A 24,563-nucleotide genomic window follows, 5' to 3' on the forward strand; every position below is an offset into this window, starting at 1 on the left:
ATTGAAAATCCTGTTTGGTTATGTGGGCCATAAATCATTCGGCTTCAAATACCGGCCCACCCAAAATCCTGGAAAAAAATGGGCCGAGCCGGGCCGGGCCGAAGGCGAATGATTGATTTGGTGGGTCACGTGTTATTCACACAGTATCTAAAAGTAAGATATTAATTCACACAAAAAAGCGCACATTAGAATAATCAACAAACTTATTTCTTATTATACGCACCGCGTATTTTAGTATCTCGCTCACCTAACAAACTCATATCTCTCTGTGTGAAAGCGCTCCTTCCACGAACCAAAAAACCTCTACAGTCTGTTTTTCCCTTCGCCTCTCTTTCTCTCTCTCTCTCTTGGTGTGGAATTTTAGGGTTTTTTGTCTTCTCACTCTTCTAGTTCGTCTTCCCATCACTGCAACCTTCTTTTTTCAGACGGGTTTTGCTTTCCAATGTCTGTTAATTACTTGAAGTTCTTTTGTCGGTGCAACAACTTCCAATTCGTCGGGCGATTTCTGCTGATTGGTGGTTTTGTGCTTCCAATTGAGTTGAAATAGTGGGTTTCTTTGCTCAATCGAAGCCCTTTGTGGTCGTGGCTATGGCACCGAGTCGAAGAAAGGGTGCCGGTAAAGCCGCTGTGGCTGCCGCCTCTCGCCGGCAGTGGAAAGTTGGGGATCTTGTACTGGCTAAAGTGAAAGGATTCCCTGCTTGGCCTGCTACGGTATGGTTTAGTTTGTTGAACTTTGTGTGTGTGTGTGTGTTTTTTTTTTCCTTTTCTTTTCTTTCCTCTTTTGTGCTGTAGAGGGTTTTGGATTGCATGTTTTTAGGGGTATTTGGTTTTTGGGATGCTTAGTGGTATGGCACGGCGTTGGAGATATTTTAGCAAGATTGTGGTGGTCCTGATTGAGAAAAGCTTTTAACTTTATGGATATTTGATGTGTTTTCATTGCGCAATTCGGAAGCTTTTGGAATTTTAGTTCACAGTTTTAGGGGATACCATGGTTTTGTGGACTATAATTATCTGGTCGTGTTATTGGGAAGTGTGCAATCGATTGTGGAACTGAATGGAATCAACACAGGTTTTTTTTTTTTTTTTTTTTTTTTTTTTTTTTTTTTTTTNGTTCTTCTTGACTTTAATCTTTTGCGGTTGGAAAGTTGTAGATGTACTGATTGATAGTTGCTACGACTTAAAAAATTTACCAAGAAGGCAACAAACTTCTGGAAGATATTGGAAGTCGAACAATCGCATGACACCTTACTGTGAATTGGCAACTTGCAATTTCGTGTTACTAATTTCAGTGTTCATATTTTCTTTTGTGAATATTCATGGATCAGTTGTTTTCTAATCTCTGTGTCCATTTTCAGTAGTTTATTAAGATAGAAAAGATGGTGGATTTTCTGTTTTCATGTGCAATTTAATTGTGCAAGCTCATTTTGATGGCAGGTGAGCGAGCCAGAGAAATGGGGTTATTCGGCCGATTGGAAGAAAGTTCTTGTCTATTTCTTTGGAACCCAGCAGATGTAAGTACTCAACACATTTTAATGCTTCTACCTGAATTTATTTGGAACGTTAGTTTGATATTAGAAACATACCTTCTAACTTTTTGCTATCATTTGAAATTAAATATTTTGGGAATTTGTTGAATCATTGTGTTTGCTTGTTGGGCTTACTATTTATGGTTTTCTGTTCTATTGCTATTCTTTTGGTACAAGTTCTAACTAGATGAGGCATATGAAAAAAAAAGTTCTAATTAGCGGTCATCTTTTATTTGTTCACGGTCAAATAATTTACGTTGACCCTTCACTTTCCTGTGATGCGCTCATCACTTATTACTTGATTACTAGGTTTGGACCAATGAACCAATGTGTCAGGAGATTGAATGAAACAAAACAAGCATAAGTTATAAAGGTTAAGGGAAGGACAGAGTAGGCTCAAAGGGGAATATGAGTTGGTCGTTGACAAAGATGAGATGAATTGGAGGTAGAAGTTAGGAATGAAGTGAGTTCTTAAAGGAGCTTGTCAATTGTAGCAACTTATTCTATGGGATGTTTAGTTTCAGGAGTATGTTGAACTTGATATTGTTTCTTGTTACAGATGATGGACATGTTCTTTTGGGAATAGAGAGATGGAGTGGGTGATGACATTCTTTTTCTCCTCTATGCTTCCCAGGCCATTCATTGACTGCTTAGAGTGGCCTGTTTAGATAGGCACCCTGTTGCAATAGGGTGATGTGGGGTACTAAAGTCCCACCTAGATTCCTTTCCCTTTGAGAGAGATTAAAGAGGTGCGTAGTCTTAAGACTACAGTTCATTGGCATTCTTGACATTCTTCAAGGATAATGGAATGCTATTATGCTAGATTTGATTAAGGTGTTTGTAGTAGTGGCACTTCTCTCTCTTTCTTTTGGTCGTCTATTGCTCCAGCTTAATTATGCTCCAATGGAGGACAATTATGGAGGTGTTCCTTTCATTGAATCACAGGTTCAAGTAGTTTCTGACTGTTAATTATGCATATCCTTTATGAATTATGTGTGGTATTTGTGTATTTGAACATTTAACACTAGTCATTAAAAATGCATACTGTGATCCTATCGAGTGCCATAGTTTCTTTAAGTGGAGACTCCTTGGAATTGATCATGTAGGTTAGATAGTGTAATGACTTTAAAATAAGAGAAGGCCTCTAGAGCTTTGGGGTTGTTCTCAAGAACTAGGTATCAAGACCAACCTTTCATTTGGTGCTCGGTGAGGCTTGAGTTGAACCTAATTATTGAGCTAGACTTGTAACTAATAGTCGAAAGATTAAGGTCACAATATATATGGATTCTAAAATATCCGTTATCTTTTATTAAAAATAGTCAAGTTGTGGATATTCTTTTGCATTCAGCAAGCTTGCCCTCTCTTTCGTTTGAATTTCGCCGTTCTTTGTTCGATGGGGAAAGGGTGGAGGTTATGACCCTCCTTTCTTTGCAGCGAGGTTGAGCTTAGACAGGGAGAAGGGATTTTCATATTTGTGTATTTGAGCATTTAACACTAGTCATTAAAAATGCATACTATGATACTATCAAGTGCCATAGTTTCTTTAAGCGGAGATTCCTTGGAATTGATCAGGTTAGATGGTAATGACTTTAAAATAAGAGAAGGCCTCTAGAGCTTTGGAGTTGTTCTCAAGAACTAGGTATTGAGATCAACCTTTCATTTGGTGCTCGGTGAGGCTTGAGTTGAACCTAATTATTGAGCTAGACTTGTAACTAATAGTCGAAAGTGTATATTTCTAAAAAAACTAAGGTCACAATATATATGGATTCTAAAAATATCCGTTATCTTTTATTAAAAATAGTCAAGTTGTGGATATTCTTTTGCCTTCAGCGAGCTTGGCCTTCTCTCTCATTTGAATTTTGCCGTTCTTTGTTCGATGGGGAAAGGATGGAGGTTCCTCCTTTCTTTGCAGGGGAGGTTGAGCTTAGACAGGGAGAAGGGATTTTAATATTTGGAGTCTTAGCCTTTTTGAGGTCTTTTCTTGTAGATCACTCTTTCATTCTCTGCTGGATCCCTCTCCTCTGATTGTTTTTTCCGATTCTTTGGAAGTTGAAAAATCCACAAAATGGTAAAGTTCTTTGTTTGATAGGTTGTTCAAGATCAGAGTTATTTAACATTGACTTATGATGTTCGTGGGCCAAACACCCCCTAGAGATGACCAAAGTCCGGAAACTTGCTTGTGTAAAACGACATTTGGATGTTATTGTTGGTGTATATCTTGCCTATGAGAAGTAATTGGGTTTACAGGGAACGAGTTCAAACTATGGTGGCCATCCGCATAGGATTTAAAATTCCAGGAGTTTCCTTGGGAATTAAATGTAGTATGGTTAGATAGTGGTCGTTTGAGTCTAGTTGAGGTGTATGTAAACTAACCAAATACTCATAGATATAAGAAAACCAAGAAATAAATATATAACTTTCTTCATAATTTTCGAATTCCAAAGCTTAGAACCTAATGAGGGAGGGCACTTAAACGGAGCACCAAATGGTTTGAGAGAGATTTGGTGGGGATTGTTTCAAAGGAGTTTAAGTCCATCCTTAGTACCCTTAACAATGATTTATTCCTGGTAGTATATTTGAATCGCGACAAAATCTTGATTGATAATTCCTTCTTAAAAGAAAAATATTTTTGTTGGGAGTGAATACAATTGCCCCATTTGACTGATTGAGATACTTTGGAAGTTAGTAAAAAATTTTCCACAGATTTTGTAAGTTGTCGACGGAAACAACACAAGCATCCCAACCTTTAGTGTGGAGAATTGATTTTGGAAAGGCTTATGATGATGTGGATTGAGAATGATCATGGGAAAAAATTGGATTAAGAATTGAGTGTGGGCTTCCATTTGTGGATATAAATGCACATATAGGAATTCCTAGGAAGCTATTCTCTTTGAGTTTTGTTTTTATCTTTCCTAATTTTGTGAGGTGCTTGTATCGGGATTGTTTGAACCCATATTATGGGAAGATTTTGGTTGTGTGACATCCTCCTTTGTGTTTTGTATTTTGTTCTGTTTGCTTGAACCACCATCCTCCTTGGAAACGGTTTCTCGTGGCTCATCTAATCTTTTGGTTATTCTTATTTGTTCAATTTTGGTTTTCACTCTCCTCGATAGACGATAGGGATATGTTGAATTTGTTTGTTCTTCTTGCTTTGCTTTGAAGATTCTATCTTCATTTTTATAGTGGGGATACTCATTTTTGGTCCCTCAATCCCGCTTAGAGGTTCTCTTGGTTGTTCTCTTCTCATTTTGGGTTATCTACGTAGTGTTAGAAATCCTTTGTACTCCTTATTGTGGAAGGTTAAATTCGCAAGAACGTCAATTTTTTTGCTTGGTAGGTTTTATGTGGGAGGACGGACACCATGGGCTATAATTAGAGGCATTTGATCTTCTTGTTGGGGTTGTTATGTTGCAATCAAAGCATATATGGATCTAGGTCATGTCTTTCGGAGCGAAAGTTTGCTCTTGTTATATGAAAATTTCTTGTGTTGAAATGTTTGGTGTTTGCTTGGCTTATAATGGTGATCATTGTCTTATGTGGAGGATGTTTTGTCTCATCTATCTATCTTTTTGTGATAACGGTCACATTCTCGAGCGCATTAGTTATTTTGTTGTTTAATGGAGTATTTGGCCAGGGGATAGTATTGGTTTATGAGGAAGTTGCCTTTCTAGTGGGCCCGTTTACTGTATTCTTTGTTAGAAGGTTGAGGAAGACCTGGACCATATTCTCTGGCATTGTGAGTTTGCGTGATCTATGCGATATTTTTTCTTTCAGATGTTGGTTTTTTGCATGCTCGACACAAGGATGCTAGTGATATGATTGGGGAGGTCCTCCTCCATCCGCCTCTTGGAGGGAAGGGTCGCTTTTGGTGGCTTGCTAGGGTGTGCAATCTTGTAGGCTCCAGTGGAATGGTAGGGTGTTTAGAGGGTGGAGAAGGGACCCTAGTGAGGTTGTTTCTTGTTCGTTTTCATGTTTTTCTTTCGACCAGAGAGGGGGAGGAGGTGGAGGTCCCGTTCACTATGGAGGAAATCAGGAAGGTGGTTTTTGGGAGTGACAGAAGTAAATCTACAGGCCCAGACAACTTTTTCATGGCTTTCTTCCAAGATAATTGGAATATTCTATTGGGGGACTTGGAAAGTGTTTTTTAAAGAATTCTTTAAAAGAGGCATTTCGAATCACTCTTTGTTGGAAACTTTTGTGTGTCATATTCCTAAGGAGGAAATGCTAATTGGTCAAGGAGTTCAGACCTGTCAGCCTTATAACCGGTGTATATAAGATCCTTGCAAAGGTCTTGGCTAGCTATCTTAGGAAAGTGCTCCCGTCGACCATTTCTGAAGCTCAAGGAGCCTTTGTTGTAGGGAGAAATTCTAGATCAGACCCTCACTGTGAATGAGGCCATTGAGGATTACAGAGCCAAGAAAAAGGAAGGTGTGATTTTTAAAATCGACTTTGAGAAAGCTTGCGATCATGTTGATTGGGATTTCTTGGACAGGGTGTTGCAAAACAAAGACTTTGGGTATAAATGGAGAATGTGTATGTGGGGATGTATTAGGGATGTGAATTATTGGATCCTTATCAATGGTTTCCCCGAAGGGGTTGATCTTGCCCTCTAGAGGTTTGAGACAAGAGGATCCTTTATCTCCTTTCCTTTTCCTGTTGGTGGTGGATATTTTAAGCCGTTTCATTCACAAAGGGGTGGAAGGAGGCAGTAGAGCCCTTTAAGGTAGGCTCTTAAGTGGTGTCTCTTTCTCACCTTTAGTTTGCCGATGACACAATTTTCTTTTGTTTTGGCAAAGTGGATTCTTTCTCCATCCTCATCCACATCCTGGGGTTCTTTGAGGGGGTGTCAAGGCTTAGAATTAACAGGAGCAAGAGTCAGGTTCTGGGGATCAACTGCATGCAGGAAAAACTTAACAGATGGGCTAGTTTGGTGGGTTTTGCTGTTGGTCTTTTCCTTTATCCTATCTTGGCCTTCCCTTTGGTGGTAACCTAAGAAAATTGTGTGGTTGAGGATGGAGAAAGAATCCTCTTTGCCAGAATAGAAGAAAATTGTGTCATCGGCAAACTAAAGGTGAGAAAGAGCCACCTCCTTAGAGCCTGCCTTGTTTTGGGATCCTCCATGGAGAAGATTAGGAAGAGATTGGCTTCTTGGAAGAAGAGTTTTTGCTCCAAAGCTGGGAGATTGACTCTTATCAAATTGGTATTGAGTGGAATTCCTATCTATTACCTTTCTCTCTTTAGTGTGCCCATGCCGATTTCAAGAGCATTGGAAGCCGATGAGAGACTTCCTTTGGGAAGGGGTGGAGGAAGGCAAAGGCTCGCATTTGGTTAGCTGGGCTGTTGTGGGGAAACCTATGAATAAAGGGAATTAGAGATGGGAAACTTAAGGCTTCACAACAAAGCTTTGTTGGCTAAATGGCCTTGGCAATTTGCCCTTGATCCTGAATCCTTACGGTGGAAGATTGTTGTGAGTAAACATGGTCCCCATCCCTATGAGTGGGTGGCGCACGGGGATAAAAGGCACACACTGAAACCTGTGGAGAGAGATTTCTTCTCATCTCCCTTCCTTATCCCATCTTGTTTTTTGTGTCGTGAGGGATGACAAGGACATGTACTTTTGGGAAAATCTTTGGGTAGGGGATAGACCCCCTCCTCTATGTTTCCTCGGTTATATCATTTGTCTTCTTTAAAAAATTGTTGGGTGTTGGAGTTTTTGTTATGGCCAAGGAATTTGGTCTCTTTTTCCTTTAGGTTCCGTCGGCCTTTGTCATAGGGAAACGACGGAGGTGACCTCTCTTCTCTCCTTGATTGAGAGTTTTGACTTTGGGCTTGGGAGGAAGGATGTTTGATTGTATAGTCCCACCCCCATTGAGGGATTCTCTTGTAAGTCTTTCTTTAGGTTTTTATTGGACCCCACCCCGCTGTTGAGTTGGTCTTTGACGTGTTATGGAGGATTAAGATTTCAAAGAAAATCAAGTTCTTTTCTTGGCAAGTCTTGCTTGGGCGTGTAAGGCTTATGAGAAAATCAAGTTCTTTTCTGTCCATCGCCTTTCTTAGAGAGCCGTACTTCGACGTTACCGCTCATACAGCTCCCAGCCAGCAAGCAGTTAGCCTTCCTCTACAAGGAATGGAAGTGTGGATGAAGGTGGAGGAAAACTTGGATCACCTTTTCTGGGAGTGTTAGTTTGCTAGATCTGTGTGGAATGACTTCTTTCAGGAGTTCGATTTTGCACTTGCTCGTTAGAGGGATGTTCGTTTGGCGATCGGGGAGTCCTTCCTCCATCCGCCTTTCAAAGAGAGAGACTGTTTTCTTTGGGATGCCAAGGTGTGTGTGNGGGGGGGGGGGGGTAGATAGAGACCCTAGTGAGTTTTCATGTTTCTCTTTGGGTTTCGGTTTCAAGGAGTTTTTGTAACCATTCTCTTGGAAATATTGTACTTAGTTCGAAGCCCTTTCTCTAAGGGGTTTTGTGGGTTTGGTTTTTTTGTGTGTCCTTGTATTCTTTCATTTTCTTATCAAAGCAGTTGATTCTATATAAAAAAAAAGGTTTCTCTTTCAACTTCAATTTCGAAGACCATTTGTGTGTCCTTGTATTCTATCAACACTATTTTGCATGGTTGGATCCCCTTTTTTAGGGGTTGTCTTTGCTTTTTGTAGCTTTTTCGAAGACCTTTTGTAATTATTCTATCGACACTCTTTTGCATAGTTGGATCCCCTTTTTTAGGGAGAGTCTCCGCTTTTTGTAAGCTTTGTTTTTTGTATGTCCTTGTATTCTTCCATTTTTTCTTAATACAAATTGTTTTTATCTTAAAAAAAGGTAAATTTGTACAAGATATTCTTGGAAAAAGGGTGGGGACTTGCCAAGTGTAGTGCCTCTCTTTGGGGTATATGACTAGAAAGATGGATAAATAGGTCGGAATTAGGATATAAAGGGGTGAGGGCTGTAGGGATTGGGTTGTTAGTCATCTTTAGCATGTTTGTGATAATTCTGTTGATGTGTGAGGCGAGTCTGAGAAAACCTTCTATTAGTTCAAAATATAAACAGAGCATAAATTTCACTCTTAGTGAGGATCCATTTACTTGGGTGTGGCTTGGGTATTATCCCAAGATTCCAGCTGGGTTGCCAATAAGACAACAAAGTGTTAGAGATTTCTTATGATGATTGCCTGCTGGATAAGAATGTCCTCTTAGTTAACTGGAAGGCGGTGTCTACATTACTAGGCCTGGGAGGTTTAGGGTGGGAAACTTTAGGAAGAGGAGTGTGGTGCCAATTCCTAAGAGGGCGTGGCTATATCTCGTGGAATCACACGTTCTTTTGTGCAAGAACATTCCTATTAACATTTGAATGGGAGAAATGTGGGCCCCATCCCTTTGAATTGTTGTCCAAAGGGGTTATACCTTCTGGTGTCTATGGAAAGATATTTCTATTGAGCTCCTCTCTTTCTCCTTTCTTGTTTGTTGTGTTGTGGGGGAAGGTAAGGAGACATATTTTTCTGGAAGATCAGTGGGTGGGGTATAAACCTCTTTGCTCTGTGTTTCCTTGTTATATCAACTATCTTCCTATAAAAATTGTCTTCTTTCTGATTTCTTGGTTTGTCCGCGGAGCTTTGTGTCTTTTTTCCTTTTGGTTTCTGTCGTTTTTTTGACTGATAGGGAAACAATGGAGGTTGCCTCTATGTTGTCCTTGATGAAGTTAGTAGAGGAGAAGAGAGATTCACGTTTGGAGTCCTAATCCGCTCAAGGGTTTTTCTTGTAAGTTTTTTTTCAGATGTTGTTGGATCCTTCTCTCACTAGCGAGGTGGTCTTTGATGTGCTTTGAGTTAGCTCACCAGATAGAGGTTCAGGAGATGATTGAGGAGTTCCTTCTTCCATCCGCCTTTCAAAGGGAAAGGCTGGTTTTATGGTTTGTTGGGGTGTGTGCTATATCGTGGGATGGCTGGGGGGAGAGGAACAACATAGTGTTAGAGGTGTGGAAAGGGGCCACGATGATGTTTGGTTCTTGGTGAGGTTTCATGTTTCTCTTTGGATGTCAGTTTCGAAGACTTTTTTATAATTATCATCTATGTAGTATCTTACTTGGTAACTCTTTCTTTAGGTTTGTGGGCTTGGTTTTTGTTGCCCTTGTATTCATTCATTTTTTCTCAATAAAAGTAGTTTCTATAAAAAAAACTGGAGAAATAAAAATGAATCATATTCTATAAGGACATTTGGGTTGAGAACTGACTCGCTTTAGATATTCCCAAAAATCTCTGAACTAAGTCTTAGCCTTCACGGTGGTAGCGACGTTATTCTCTTGGTTGGAATTACAGTATCAATATTTCTTGGGTTTTCTTCTTTTTTTCCTTTTCCTTGGTTCCTCTGACAAGTTGAATCTGAAGAAAAAATGATTTGGACATGGAAAACCTGAAAATTTATGTTATTCTCATCAATATTTCTTGCAGAGCTTTTTGTAACCCTGCTGATGTTGAGGCATTTACTGAAGAGAAGAAGCAATCTCTTTTGGTTAAACGTCAAGGAAAGGGAGCTGATTTTGTTCGTGCTGTACAGGAGATCATAGATTGTCACGAGAAGTTAAAAGAATGTGATAATAATGATGAGATTATTTCATCTGATGATGTAGCTCGAGTAAATGGGGGCAGTGTTGTAGATTCATCTGCCAACGTAGGATCAAAAGACGAAACAGAAGCTCCTGTAGCTAATAATGACAATCTGCAGTCAAATAATTCACTTTCTTCTAGAGACACGAGTGAACCAGTTCTACCTTTAAAATTTGTTTTGGCTAGTGCACAAGGTAATTCTTTGCTTGATAAAGAGGCCCGGCGGGATGAATCTACTGGTGCTGCTGCTTCCGAGCAACCCTTTCCTGCTTGTACCTCCTCAAGGAAAAGGTCGGGAGGATCAAGATTAAAAAGCTCTGTCACAAAGAGAAATGTATCTGTTCAGAGATCTAGAAGCTCATCTAGGGTGGAGTCACGCAGATTACAACACTTGGCAATCCCATTTGGTAGTGGGGACATAGTGGCCAATAACATTCCTGAAGAGTTATTGAGACGGAATAAGCGAAATAGAAAATCACCTGATGGATCTGACTGTGATGATGCAACTTCAGAAGCTTTGGTTTCAAATGTCAGCATTGAAGACAATGCTTCTGAAATTGTTACAGCCGACTCTGATACCTATAGCCTGAATGAATGCAGCACTATTGATTCTGGGTGTAAATTTGAACACTCTGAGACTGCTGTGGAGTGTTTGGAGAGAGATGTTGAGTTTGGCAAAGGACTTGATCTCCATATAAAGGCTGTTGTCATCAAGAAGAAAAGGAAGCCAATGAGAAAACGAGTGATCAATGATGCATCTGAAGATAATGTAGGTGCTCAAGACAGGGAGGAGATTTTGGAAGCTGTGGTGGATAACTCTAATCATTGTTTACAAAACGATTGTGAAAATAAGGCAGAAAGGTCTTCCAAAGAAGATGGTGATGAACATCTTCCATTAGTGAAACGAGCGAGAGTTCGAATGAGCAAAGTATCATCTTCCGAAGAATGTAAAAGACATTCAGATACAGAAGAACAGAATCAAAAGGGAGCAGTAGCTATCAATCTCACTGGGAAAGTTGGCAGTTATTCATACTCTGCTGATGGCAGTAATGATAGAGGCTTGGATACAGCAAACAGTGGTCCCAATTACGCATCACCTTCTAAGGTTTGCACTCAATTCTCTGCAAATTGGTCTCAGATTTGTAATTATAAGAAAGACCAATTGTTTTGTTGCTCAGTTGATGGTGAATCTGTTTTACCACCATCAAAACGCCTCCACCGTGCTTTGGAGGCCATGTCAGCTAATGTGGCTGAAGAAGATCAGGCCGCTGCTGAAACCGCTGTGTCAATGCGAACTTCTACGAATGGGTGCATCATAACTTCTACATGTTGTTCCTCTCATTTCTCAATGGAAATCAAAGATGGCAATTGCTTAGGGCTGCAGAGTAGAACTTTTCATGATGACCCCTCTGAAATGAAAGATGAACTACTCTCTACCAGTGTGAATCAAATGATCACTGAGGAAAATGGAAAAACACCTCTAAAAGTAGACTTTGGTCAACCAGATCAAAATTCGCAGAATCAACGACATGATTTTAAGGATGATGTCATAGTGGAAGGTGGGGAAAATCATATTGATGTTGCAGATTATTGTGATTCACAATTAGGTTGTCATTCAGATAGAACGGTAGTTCATGTTAATAGTGTTAAAAAGGAGTCTCCTAGAGAACCAGCTGATATCAGATCTAACTGTGGTGAAATGGATCAGTTGCCTCCTCTGGAAGACCAAGGCAACACCGATACTGCTGGTCCACATATTGTTATATCTGAAAATCCTGATGGTGATTTGGAATCTTCAGAGAACAGTAGGATGGTTTGTGGACTTGTTGCTGGGCCCAATGATATCGCTAAGCTTTCACATCAGAATGGATTTGATGAAGTGAAGTGTGGTGCAGATGACATCATGATTGCTAAGTCCCCGTCCCTGAAGCCTGCAGTTGCTGAAAATTGTGAAGAGAACATGTAAGCAAAATTATATGTTTTATATTACCTTGTTTTGCAGAAATTTTAATAGAATTAAATTAAACCCTCAATCTATGCCTCTTTGCTGTACCCATGAATTGCTTCGACTTTTCAAGTTTCTTCCCCATCACCACCTCTGTTTGCTGCTTTAAAAATTAAAAGGCATTTTAAGCTTCTCCCTTGCCCATTCCTGACGGAAGTTTTTTTTCCGTCATGTAACAATTAGTTGTGGGAAGTATATTGAACATATATAAGATGGAGAGGATGCAAAATTTCTTGATATATACAAGCCAATAAATTTGAAGGAAAGATGATGTTGAATATTTATGTATTTGACTGGTTTGTCTTAATCTGCTGTGTTTATCCAAAAGAGATCCAAAGATTTAATTCTATATTTCCTTGTCAGTTGGCACATAAAAGTCATTTCAGTCATAGATTGAGAAACTCTTCACAATCCTTTTTTAAACTTGGGGGCGTATGGTTAAATTGCAGCACGTTTGCTCATTGCAACCTTTTCTGAACCATTTTTAATGACTTTCTTGTTAGTCTCATATCAGACATATAGTGCTGATTCTGATTTAAATCTCAGATTCATTATTTTTGGATGCTTGATATGGAGGAAAGTCAAATACGTAAAACAAGAGTTTTTTAGGGACAATGTTTCGTCAAACAACTTAGTTTTTAATATATATATATTTTTAAGAAATTAAATTGGACGATTCTTCTGCCCGGCCTTTTCTGAATACTTGTTTTATTCTTCTGTCCTAGGCTTGATGTGAAAGAGTTCAACAGTAGAGATCTGGTGAACAATCAAACATCTCCCTTTTCTGGTGATCATGTTGTTCAAAAAGATGCGTCAGAAGTACGGTCCAGTCTGTCTGTTGCAGGCACAGATAATTCTCTTACAGTGGATTCAGTTGATCCTGTTTCTATTTCAGATAGGCGTAGTCTTCTACAGAATAGTATCATTCTTAGTCCTAATTTTCAAAAGAAAAGTTTGGGTACCCTTTTGGAGGAAGTTAAATTTGAATCTTCAACGACTCTAAAATTAAAACCTATGGGCAAGGATGTTGAAGCACGTGCTGCTCTTTCATCCTTTGAAGCCATGCTTGGGAACTTGACTAGGACAAAGGATAGCATTGGTCGAGCAACACGCGTAGCTATTGAATGTGCAAAGTTGGGTTTTGGCCCTAAGGTAATATATTTTCTTTTCAGGGTTCTTGTTGCTTCACTAGCTGTTTTCCTTTTCATTGTTGATTGTAATTTGCAAGGGAGAAGGTTTGTCTCACCAAGAGAGTTGCTTGCTGAGAAAAATTCTTTGATTCCGTTCTGTCCATATTTCTAATAAGATAGCTTTAACTATACTCATCCATAAAAGATTGGCCTTCGGATTCAAGGGTGGGCCAATAAGTAGATGAAGAACTGAAATCTTTTAGTGAAAACCCACCGTATATTGAAGACTGATTGTATAATGTAATTGAAAGGAAGTTTTCGTTGCAAAACATCTCAAGTATAATGGCTTTCATAAAGCATAATCTACAAAAGGATATTAGTTCTCTGGGGCATTCAGACTTCCATAGAGTTGTAAGCATCTCTTTCTCCATGGGGATTGAAGATGCCGAATGACGAGTTAAAGTTTCAAAGAAAATACCCTAATCAAGTGACCATCTTTGAGTGTCTCATTAGAGCCGATATGTACTGGTGAGAGTTTACCCAAAAGATTCTGTAAATAAGCAAGCTCCCCATCCTTTGACAATCTGCAAAGTAGTTAATAATCTGCTTAGTAATATTCTGAGAGAGAATTGTTGCATGCCAATGAGATGTCACTGATTTATTGAAAGTGGAAGAAATTGTAAACAGCCGAGGATAACTAAGCTTCCGAGGAGAATTATTTAGCCATGAGTCATTCCAAAATAATATCCTTTGAATGCAACAAGATGAAATGATGTCAAGTATTCTGAAGTCTTTCTAATTAGAAATGAAGTTGCATCTTGAGCATCATATCACATAAGTTTTATGTAGTGATATCCATGTATTTTTTAGTTTTGTTTACATAGTTTTTTCCCCCTTTCCTTCTTCCAGTGCAGCTCAGTTCCTTGATTTATGTACCCTTAAATCGAGTTAATAGCTGTCATTTCTGTTTTCTTAATTTTTCTTCCTTGACCCTACAAAATGTCTTCCTGTATGTCTTAAGCATATGTGTCCTAGATTGAATGTTAACTGTATTTTATGTCTAGTGTATGTCTTAGAATTACACGTCCAGAACCAATCCTGTGCTCAAAATAGTATCTGCTACTTGGATTTGATTGTGAAAATGACATGCATTATCTTACCCTGTCGGTGAAATTTTCATTATTTGAATTCATAAATTAATGCTGAGCTGAAGAGGAACTGCATTCAGCACTTTAACAAGTAAGCATATATTATACCATTATATACCCTTAGAACGGATTCAGTTATAGAATCTATCACGGTTCTTTTTCAGGTTCTCTAGCCTCTCCATCTTTATGATTGATTTGGACGTTAATAGTGCAAATTGCCAAAGTTATCTCTACCCACTGAGCTATGTTGTTGGAAGAAACAAATCCTTCCTGTTATGGATAACTAATTTTAGTCCTTGTAGAGATATCTCTTATTCTTTCTGATGAAAAAGTCCTTGAAGTGATATCTGAAAACGGAGACATACAAATATATATTATATGACGCGATAACTTGTTATAATAACCATCTTATGTTCTTGTACTACTAGACTTGCTGAAAAAGTAAGAATAAGAGTATACTATTTGTCAAGAGATATGACTTTATATTTTTTTTCTTACACAATAATTTTCTAGAAATGTTATGAAAAAGGACCGCATCTTTTGCTCCCTGTTCAGTGAGCAGGTTGAACTGTTCAGATGCTGCGCCATTGGGCACTATGAATTATGTCTTTACACAACTTTTAATTATTATTTGCAATTTCTTTTACATTAGTTTGAATCCAAATTTTCACTAGGTGGTTGAAGTCCTCACTCGGACTTTGGACATGGAATCAAGCTTGCATAAGAAGTTGGACCTGTTCTTTCTTATTGATTCAATCACACAGAGCTCTCAAAATCTAAAAGGCAAGTCATTTGACCTTAATTCTCTACTAGCAGTATTATAACGTTATATGATTAAATGAAGATTTTTTTTTCTTAACTTTATATGAAGATGTTTGTTAATGCTCTAGGCAATCTTGCTGATATTTACCCCCCAGCCATCCAGTTGGTGCTCTCACGACTCCTGGCTGCTGTTGCTCCTCCTGGAAGCAATGCGCAGGAAAATCGGAAACAGTGCATTAAGGTCTCAATAATCCGAAGTACCTGAAATGATATTTAGTTCAATCTCTTTCAATATCCATGTTTTGGCTTACTCACCCATTATTGTCTGCTACAGGTTTTAAGGCTTTGGTCACAGAGAGGGGTCCTTCCAGAACCAATAGTTCGTCAACATATGCGAGAACTGGAATCACTCAGTGGCTCATCATCCGTTGGTGCCTACTCTCGGCGTTCATCCAGAACAGAGCGGTCATTAGATGATCCTCTCAGGGAAATGGAGGGCATGCTTGTTGATGAATATGGAAGGTTTGAACATAGTCAACTTTTTCTAAAAAAGTCTTTGTATTGAAATAATCTATCAGACTATAACTGTTAGAATGTCCCCATTTATAACTTTTACACTATTACAGCAATTCGAGTTTTCAAATTCCTGGTTTCTGCATGCCTCGAATGCTTAAGGACGGAGATGAGGGAAGTGATTCTGATGGTGGGAGTTTTGAGGCTGTTACTCCAGAGCATACATCTCAAGCTTGTGAAGAATTTGAGTCTGTTCCTGTTATGGAGAAACGTAGGCATATTCTGGAAGATGTTGATGGCGAGCTTGAAATGGAAGATGTTGCTCCCCCTTGTGAAGTTGAAATTAGTTCCTCTAATTCCGTAGTTGTTAATGCCGTTGAGGCTGTGGATAATAAGTTTGAGCAGCATTTTCCTCCACCTATGGCTCCTCCACTACCTCAAGATGTGCCACCATCGTGCCCACCACTTCCATCATCCCCTCCTCCCCAGCCTCCGCCTTTGCCCCCTTCATTCTCCAGGAGCGATTCATGTGCCAGTGATTTCGAGTTGGACCGGTCCTATATGGAGACAAATGTTAGCACCTGTTCTTTTGCTTCATTTATTCTTTATTTTAGTTCTTAAAATTTTCTAAATCTTTCCCCTATGGGTAATATATACTGCAGAATGTTCAAGATCATTCAATGCAACCGGTGGCTCAATCATCAAATGCATCTGGGACTACTCAAAGAACAAGTGACGCAGCACATTATCCTGCTTCATCAAATGCATCTGGGATTACTCAAAGAACAAGTGATGCAGTGCAATACCCTGCTTCAGAACGCAGAGATCTTCAGATGCAGATTCCTGAATCTACTTCTCGTTCTTTCAGCAATATCCCTGGAAGAGTATTGAATAATGGCCAGCGAGATGATTCTACTGCATTGCACAACAAGGGTTACCCCTTAAGACCACCCCATCCTCCTCCACCACAAGATCAATTTACCTATGTCCATGGAGATCACCGCATGAAGCCTCGATGGGATGACCCACCTGCTTCTTATTCAAGCAGATTCCGTTATGCAGACGACACGGATAGCGAATGCTTCTACAATGACCATGAAAGAATGAGGCATTACTCCTATGAACCACATGAGAACTGGAGGCTTCCACAGCCGTTCTATGGTAAAGTTTGTAGCATATATGACAGATCAATATGAGAGATTTGGATTTTGTTGTCATGGTATCCATGTATCGCTTTTAAATTTTTTTGTTGTATTTTGATGTGGGTAACTTGTTTCATTTTCGACATAGGTTCTCGTTATCATGATAGAGGTAGAACATCCTATGGTCCTGTTTCTTGCGGTGGAACTCCGTGTGAACCAACAAGATTACATAGCCAGAGGTGGAGATTTCCCTCACGAGATATAAACAGTAGAAACTCCATGCCCTATAGACAACCTTATGAAGGCCCTGTGCGTGTTTCAAATAGAGGTGACTTTAATTCATAGCCATTCTTTTCATCTATATATGAATCAAAGAATATAAGTATGATGCCATATGACATCAATGATGTCACTGCTGGTGTATAAAAAATCATTAAGTTAAGTGCAAACTGCTCGGATTGGACAGTTAATTTATTCTTTGTATTTCAGGTCCTAGCTTTTGGCGACCAAGATGAAGGAACACGATCTAATTACTAGAAACGGTAACTAATTGTTATAAAGTTCACTATCATCATTATTATTTATTTTTGAAGTTCTACGCCAACTGTGAGACCATTGGGGGTTGCAGGTAGAAATGATTTTTTAGCTTACTCCTTGAGACGTTGGCACGGTTCTTCAAAGGTGCAAATGATATCAGAATCCACGTGCCAATGGTGTACATAGGTAATATATCAACCTCTCCTCTCATGCAGATGCTGGGCGGGTAGGCCGGAACCGCTGTAGAGATGGTTTGAGAATTGTAATTATGTAGGCTGTTTATGCAGTTTTTCCATTTTTCTTTTAATTTAGAACTGTTGAGTCCCCAATTTTTTTAGCATAATTTATCACTTGGAAAGCCCTTCACTGGGTAGTTTATTAATATACAAGGGCAGTTGTTAAAAAGGATTCTTACCTCTTTACCTCCTCAGTAACACTATCTCCCCATCCCCATGCGGTTATGGAAGGAAGAACTTAGCTTGTATCTTTTGCCCCTTGCTCCCTCTGAAGCAAAGTAATGGCAAATTCATCCATTAGAAACAAACTCATAACAATGCTTCTTTACAACACCCTGTCTTCTCCTTCTCTCTCCTCCATTCGAATATTTTTTCATAACTCAACATAATGTAAGGTACTTTTGTTAGCAGCTACGTGTTCAACATTAGAAATTCATGGCGGTTGCCGTCGCAACTTTTGTATATTCATTTGTATATAAATCTTCCTCTCTATGCCTGCATAGTATTCTGGTGGACGTCTTGTTAGAGTAAGAGTTTTCTTGAATGGGTTAAAGGAGGCTGTCTCTGTATTTTGATCTAATAATAGATATGTTACATCACATATGTATAAGATTAGTTCTCTAGAAGTTCATTCAGAGGATTTGTTAGGTTTGTTCTGTTTCCAGTGGTCTTTTTATAATAATTAAGAACCTGTTCTTTGTTTATGGTTAGTGTATAAGTGGCTTGTTTGTTTTGATGGGTTTTGAGATGAACTTTTGGGAGTCAATGTTTGCTGTTTTGTACTATTATTAGAGTATTGATATATATTTGAAATGCTTCCTTACCAAGCTGTATACGAAGAAAAGTAGTTTTAAGACAATGTTCGAGTGGGTAAGAATTAGATAATACTGTTTCGAGGATTAGGTACGAAACAGCATAGAAAACCAGAAAGATGTTTGCATGATGCCAGAATAGGAAGACAGTGAACAGGGAAAATTGGGTTTAAACTTTGAACAAGTTAGATATACACCGAATGAAAATGAAATCTTTGCCTCGAAAAAGGAAAAAAAAAAAAAAGTTATCTTTAGAGAAATCTAGTGTTTTTCATATTACTTTTATTTATTGTTTGTGAAAGAAGTATTTACGAATGGTGTGAGGTTGCAAAGTCAGTTTGGGCTAGTGGTATTAGCCTGTTTTATAACCAAGTTCAATCCTGACTCAACATTTGTTGTACTAAACAAAGAATAGTGTGGGTTCATAAAATAAAATAATATATCATTTAATAACGTACAAAATGTTGTATGGAAGAAGTATGTACTACGAACTTTTTTGAATATGTTTATTTTGTGCAGCTACAATGTTAGCATTCCTACTCGACGAATGGGACCAGGGAAAAAGAAGAGTGAAAAAATAATTGCATATTTTCTATTTTAGAAAATAAAAATAGTTAGCTACAATAATGTAGATTGATGACGCACTAAAATGTTTCCACATTTAAACTTAGAGGGTTAAATTATTAGTTTAATTATTGAGGTTGAAAATTTAGTGCTTTCATTGTAATATCATACTTAAATTTACAATGAGCATAGTTCAAATTACTTATTGGTTGTATTATAATCTTAAAATTAGAGGTTCGATTCTCCTATCCTCCACGTTGTGGAAAAGAAAATTACCAATATTTAAATAGTTCAATCTATTTATGTAACTTGTAAGACATCAATTACAATTACCATCTTAATTGGTTTAATTTTCTGCTCTACATTTGTTTTCTATTAAAATAGAATAGATAACAGTGCAATAATAAATTACAAAAAAACAAGCAAGTATTTTATTTTTTTCACGAATGCCTAACTATTGTTCCTTATCACAACAGGCATAATCTAATTGACATACGAATGTGTTAGAGGTCAAGAGGTTTACGGTTTCAAATCATTTTTCCCTTATTATATAAAAAATACTACTTTTATTTGATTCTATTTACCATTAACTCAAATTTACTTCCAAATCCAACTCATTAGGTGAGAAATTTATTATCATGTCAAACTTAAGTCAAAGGTCGATAGTTCAATTTCTACTTCTCATCATACAATTGTTAAATTAAGAAAAAAAAGCTTAAATTTCCTTGTAATAACATTGCTTTGGTCCAAATTTTCTTCCCATGAACAAGAACATTTATTTCATAATCCTTACAAAATTTAATAAGGAACGCAAAGTTTAGAATTTTAATTGATGCATTTTTTTTTGTCAAAATGAGGATAAATATAAAAACTTGTACCTACTGACTTTGAGGTTTTCAATTCTCACGCCACATATATTAAAAAAAAGATTTTTTTTTTCTTTTATAAGTTAAAGTACAAATTTAGTATCTACAATTAAAAAAAGGCTAGCATCTAATCTATATGGTTTTAAAAATTAGAATTATAGTTGTTATCATTTAATAGAACTTTATAAATAGTCATTATAATTTTGATAAAATCCATTTACCAGAATTTTATCGAAGGGAATAAATTTGAACTTTTTCGAACTAGAAGGACTAAGTGTGCAATTTAACCTTATTTTATATTTCCTTAATTTTTTACTCAATTCACATTGATTGATGTCAATCTATAGACACGTGAAGATGACCTATAACATGCAACTGATATAACCATTGAAGCAAAGCAATTAGGTCTCAAAAACCAGTTGGGAATTCATTGAGATCGATTCCAAATTCCTTATTCACGATCAAATTCAAGTAATAATCCCCATTCTCTTCTTCTTCTTCTTCTTCAAATTCAGATCACAAATCTTCGAAGAGGTGCAAAAAGATGGGGGCGTCTCAATCAGTGGCCGAGAAATCCATCCATGAATTCACTGTCAAGGTTTTAATTTCCCTTTTCCCCAATAACCCCATTTCTCTTTTCTTCCTTTTTCTATCTGTATTTCGTCTCTTTCCTCACTGGGACCTCCATTCTTTTTTTGCTTAATGAGATTTTGCTAATGGGGTGCAGGATTTCAAAGGCAAAGATGTAGACCTCAGTGTCTATAAAGGGAAGGTTCTTCTTGTGGTTAACGTTGCTTCTAAATGGTTTGTTTGTCGCTTTCTTTTGTTGGTTGTTTCTTTGTGAGTCTTTGATGCGTCGCTTAATTACTGAATGTTTTACTTGTTTTGTGTGTGTCTTGGTATATGAACAGTGGGTTTACGGATTCGAATTACTCCCAGTTGACTGACCTTTACAATCGATACAGGGATCGAGGTTTTATTTCTTCCTTTTTGATTCCTGTGAGGCTGTTTTGTTATCAATCTTTTCATTGCTTTTACTGATGCTTGATGAATTGAATTGGATACCCACGTGATACAGACTTTGTATGCATATGGTTAGAAGAAAATATCTAAGTATGATATGATGAGGAAGGATTTTGTGAACCACATTTAACAATTAAAAAGGGAAACAATTTAATGGAAAGAGAGAAATTATTAGAAAACAAGGAGTCTACCAAGACCCTATGGTTGTGGTGTGTGTCTGAGTCCTGTCCTGAGAAAAGACAGGGCTTATTCCTTTGACTCTCGAATGGTGTGGTCAATTAAAGGGATTGTGCAAGAATAATATTGTTGAATGGGAAAGAAGGAAACAAATTTTCTCATTTTTGGAGACAAAAGCTTTCTACATAGGTCATTCTCTGTTTTTCTCTTTAGTTTTTCAAAAGGGTGTTCTGTGTGTGGTGCCTTCTGTTTTTCCGTTCTGCCTGGTTTCACCGTGGCAGATTCTAATTTAAAACAACCTTGAACGACCATGGGTTACCAAATGGTTAATAAGAATAATAAGCGGCCTAGAGAGAATGGGTTGATGTCATGTTGGACACCTGTAGGATTTAATGTTTTGTGTTTATTCAATAACCAAATAGAGTAGTGTTGGCAGTTGTTTGTAAGAATAGTTGAGGTGCTTGTAGGAGGGAAGTGGTTTTTTACTTTTTAACATTGTGATTGGCTTGTAAAAATAAAAATAAAAATCTCAAATTGTATGACATATGTATATATCCCTGGGATTTTTTTTACCCCTTTTTGGCTGATCCTTGATGCCTTTTTCTTTGCGACCTAGATTATGGTATTAAAGCATACTGTATCTTCCTTTGGTTTTTATTTGTTCCTTTAATTTGATTCTTACACTATATATCTGCCGTCCTCAGACTTTGAAATACTGGCATTTCCATGCAATCAATTTTTGAAGCAAGAGCCCGGAACGAGCCAGGATGCCCAAGAATTTGCTTGTACAAGGTACAAGGCAGAATATCCAATCTTCCAAAAGGTAATGATGCTTTTCTAAACGTTGCTGAAAGAAGCCTTGTTTTTGCCTTCACTTATTTTTAAGAATCATATTTCTGGTTATGTGCCATTAACTCTTATATTGAACATCTAAACGGTGAGTTTCTGTTCTTATGTCTGCCATGAAGATTTTGAATATATGATAATGAAGTATCACCGTTTGCTGATTACTTCCTATAATTCTTCCTTCATATGGTTTGATGTCATTATTATTTTAGCAGCTTCTTGGAGTTCCTATGATTTAAACTATCACAATAGATAGAATTCATGTAGAGTACGAATGATTAGATTTTTTTGACTTAGTTTTCAACGGCATATGAATTTGGTACTTAAAGTTAGGACTTAGGACTAGGAGCTCTTTCGCTAAACAGTTCTCTAATATCAAATGTGGTTTCTCTTTCTTTTAGTTTGTTCTTACTGATGGTAGGTTACTAGTTCTTCCACTTGTTCTTTTGACAATCATAAATTTTTAAATAGTAATTCCTAGTACAATAACCCATCTCCCACTTTGAAAACCAAAGCAGCAAAACAATACTCCCAAAAGCTTCGGAAAAATCAAGAATTTGGTAAGTTCTCTATTGTCCACAATCACATACCTTTTTTTTGCATCATTTAGGTACGAGTAAATGGTCCAGACACGGCACCAGTCTATAAGTTCCTCAAAGCAAATAGCAATGGGTTCTTAGGCTCCCGGATAAAGTGGAATTTCACCAAGTTCTTGGTAGACAAGGAAGGCGTTGTCATTGACCGCTATGGTCCGACCATCAATCCATCGGCAATTGAGGTACGTCGTCCTTCCCATGAAACCCATTTCCTTCAAAATTGAACTGATTGGTTGTTGATTGTAGTTGTTGTGGTTTTTTTCCTACTACTGAACTCAGGGTGACATCAAAAAAGCTTTGGGAGCTGCTTAAGTTACCTCTGACCTCTGACCTCGTACGATAATGTAAGTTCACATGAATTACATTAATTGAAGACATCAACAGAATATAACTAAATGGTAAAGATCGTCTCAAGAAACTAAATGGTGAAGGTGTGTTGTCCTTTGGCTGTGATTATTGTATAAACAGTAACAATTCAAGGGGTCCGTGTGTGTGTGTGTGTTTCAGTGTTTGTTCTTTTTCTCTTGAATTTGGAGGGAATGTAAGTAGTAGCTCTTCTTTGGGTTGTGTAATATTATTGGAGACTCTTATTTGGTTTGTATATTTGTTTGATCGGTATTAGGAAGTGCATTATTGTTGCCAAATATTTGAACTTAAAATAGTTAAGCTGACATCTTTACTTTCTTTTTGAGGTCTCAGGTTATCTCTAAAGTTATTTAGTTTCCAAATATTTGAACTTAAAATAGAATAGTTTGTCCGCTTTTCAAGGCAAGTGGTGGGGATAATTTGAATTTGAATGAATCAATTGGTCTTTTGCTAGTGTATGCATATATCTGAGTGTATTAGTTTGATGGTATAGTTAAAATTAGGTGTCTCGAGAAAATAGTCGAGGTGTGCATAGGTTGGTCAAAATATACTCACAGATATATGAAAAAAAAAAAGATAAATTCAATTGGTGAATTGAAGTGTGGAGAATTTTAAACTCAATTGTTGAGAATTTACTATTTGATTTATGAAATAATTAGGAAAGAGATGATGCAAGCATGCTCTATTTGTAGTGTTTGATTAAATGAGTGAAATAATACAAAAAAAAAAAAAAAAAAGAAAGAAAAAAAACATGAAAAGAATTGAATTGAATTGAACATGTTCAATTGTGCATTACTTGGAGAAAAAAATGAAAAAAAATACAATAGTAGAAGGGTGCAACTTTAGTCAAGAAAAAGACGACCTAACAAATAATTATAAAAAGAATTTGTCTCAAACTTTTAAAGGGAAACGTAGAATTTCACCAGACAAATGCTTGCTTATTTATTTGGTATGATAATTTGGGATTAAAACAACACTGGAGTCCAAGTGAGCAAAACTTACATGTTGCCATGAAGGTAGAGATTCAATCTTATCTCCATATTTGTTATACTAAAAAAAAAGAACATATTCAAGGATGAAAATATCTCTAATGTTAAGGGTTGGACATCAATATTAATTATCAATTCATTTCTTTGGCATCTCATGTAAATAGCTGTAAATTTAAAAATTATTAAGTTAAATCATACATTTAATCTACGAACTTTTGTGTCTATTCTTGGTCTTTAAATTTTCAAACATATTTAATAAATCCTTGAACTTTTAGTTTGTCCAACAAAAAATTAATTAATAGATTCTTAAAATTTTAAATTATGTCCATTAAGTTCTTAAATTTTAGAAGTTTTCAATAAATTCTTAAACTTTCAGTATGTCTAATTAATCTTTTAATTATTCAATTTTGTATAGATTTTGACCTATTTGACATTTTTTTTTAACATAAATATACTCTTATCCCAAAAAAAATAAAATTGAAGTTTTAGAGTTCAATTAAATAGAAACTTCAATTTTGCATCTAATAGGTCAATCATTAACATTTTTTAAATTGAATATCAAGGATTGGTTAGATACAAAATTACTTTTATCCAAAAACATTAGATACAAAATTAAAAGTAAAAGTCGAAGGATTTATCGGATATAAAATTGAAAGTTCAAGAATCCATTAGATAAAATTTTAATGACAAAGTAGACACAAATATGAAAGTTAATTTTCGGGACCACTAA

At 37.1% G+C, this 24,563-nt stretch overlaps 1 protein-coding gene across 1 annotated transcript; it reads left to right on the forward strand.

Annotated features, from left to right (window-relative positions):
* Positions 1–278: 278 nt before the first annotated feature.
* Positions 279–23,162, forward strand: LOC120084627 (protein HUA2-LIKE 2-like). The gene is made up of 16 exons (XM_039040436.1): positions 279–711; positions 1,435–1,511; positions 9,966–12,083; positions 12,852–13,278; positions 15,079–15,187; positions 15,295–15,407; positions 15,501–15,688; positions 15,793–16,252; positions 16,342–16,840; positions 16,970–17,149; positions 20,313–20,434; positions 20,564–20,640; positions 20,748–20,809; positions 21,741–21,859; positions 22,493–22,660; positions 22,758–23,162. Exons 1-16 carry the CDS (start codon positions 589–591, stop codon positions 22,788–22,790), a joined length of 4,875 nt encoding a protein of 1,624 aa, XP_038896364.1. The 5' UTR covers positions 279–588; the 3' UTR covers positions 22,791–23,162.
* The last annotated feature ends 1,401 nt before the right edge of the window (positions 23,163–24,563 follow it).

The sequence above is a fragment of the Benincasa hispida genome, chromosome 9, assembly GCF_009727055.1.
Source record: "Benincasa hispida cultivar B227 chromosome 9, ASM972705v1, whole genome shotgun sequence".
In the NCBI taxonomy this organism is placed as follows: Eukaryota; Viridiplantae; Streptophyta; class Magnoliopsida; order Cucurbitales; family Cucurbitaceae; genus Benincasa; species Benincasa hispida.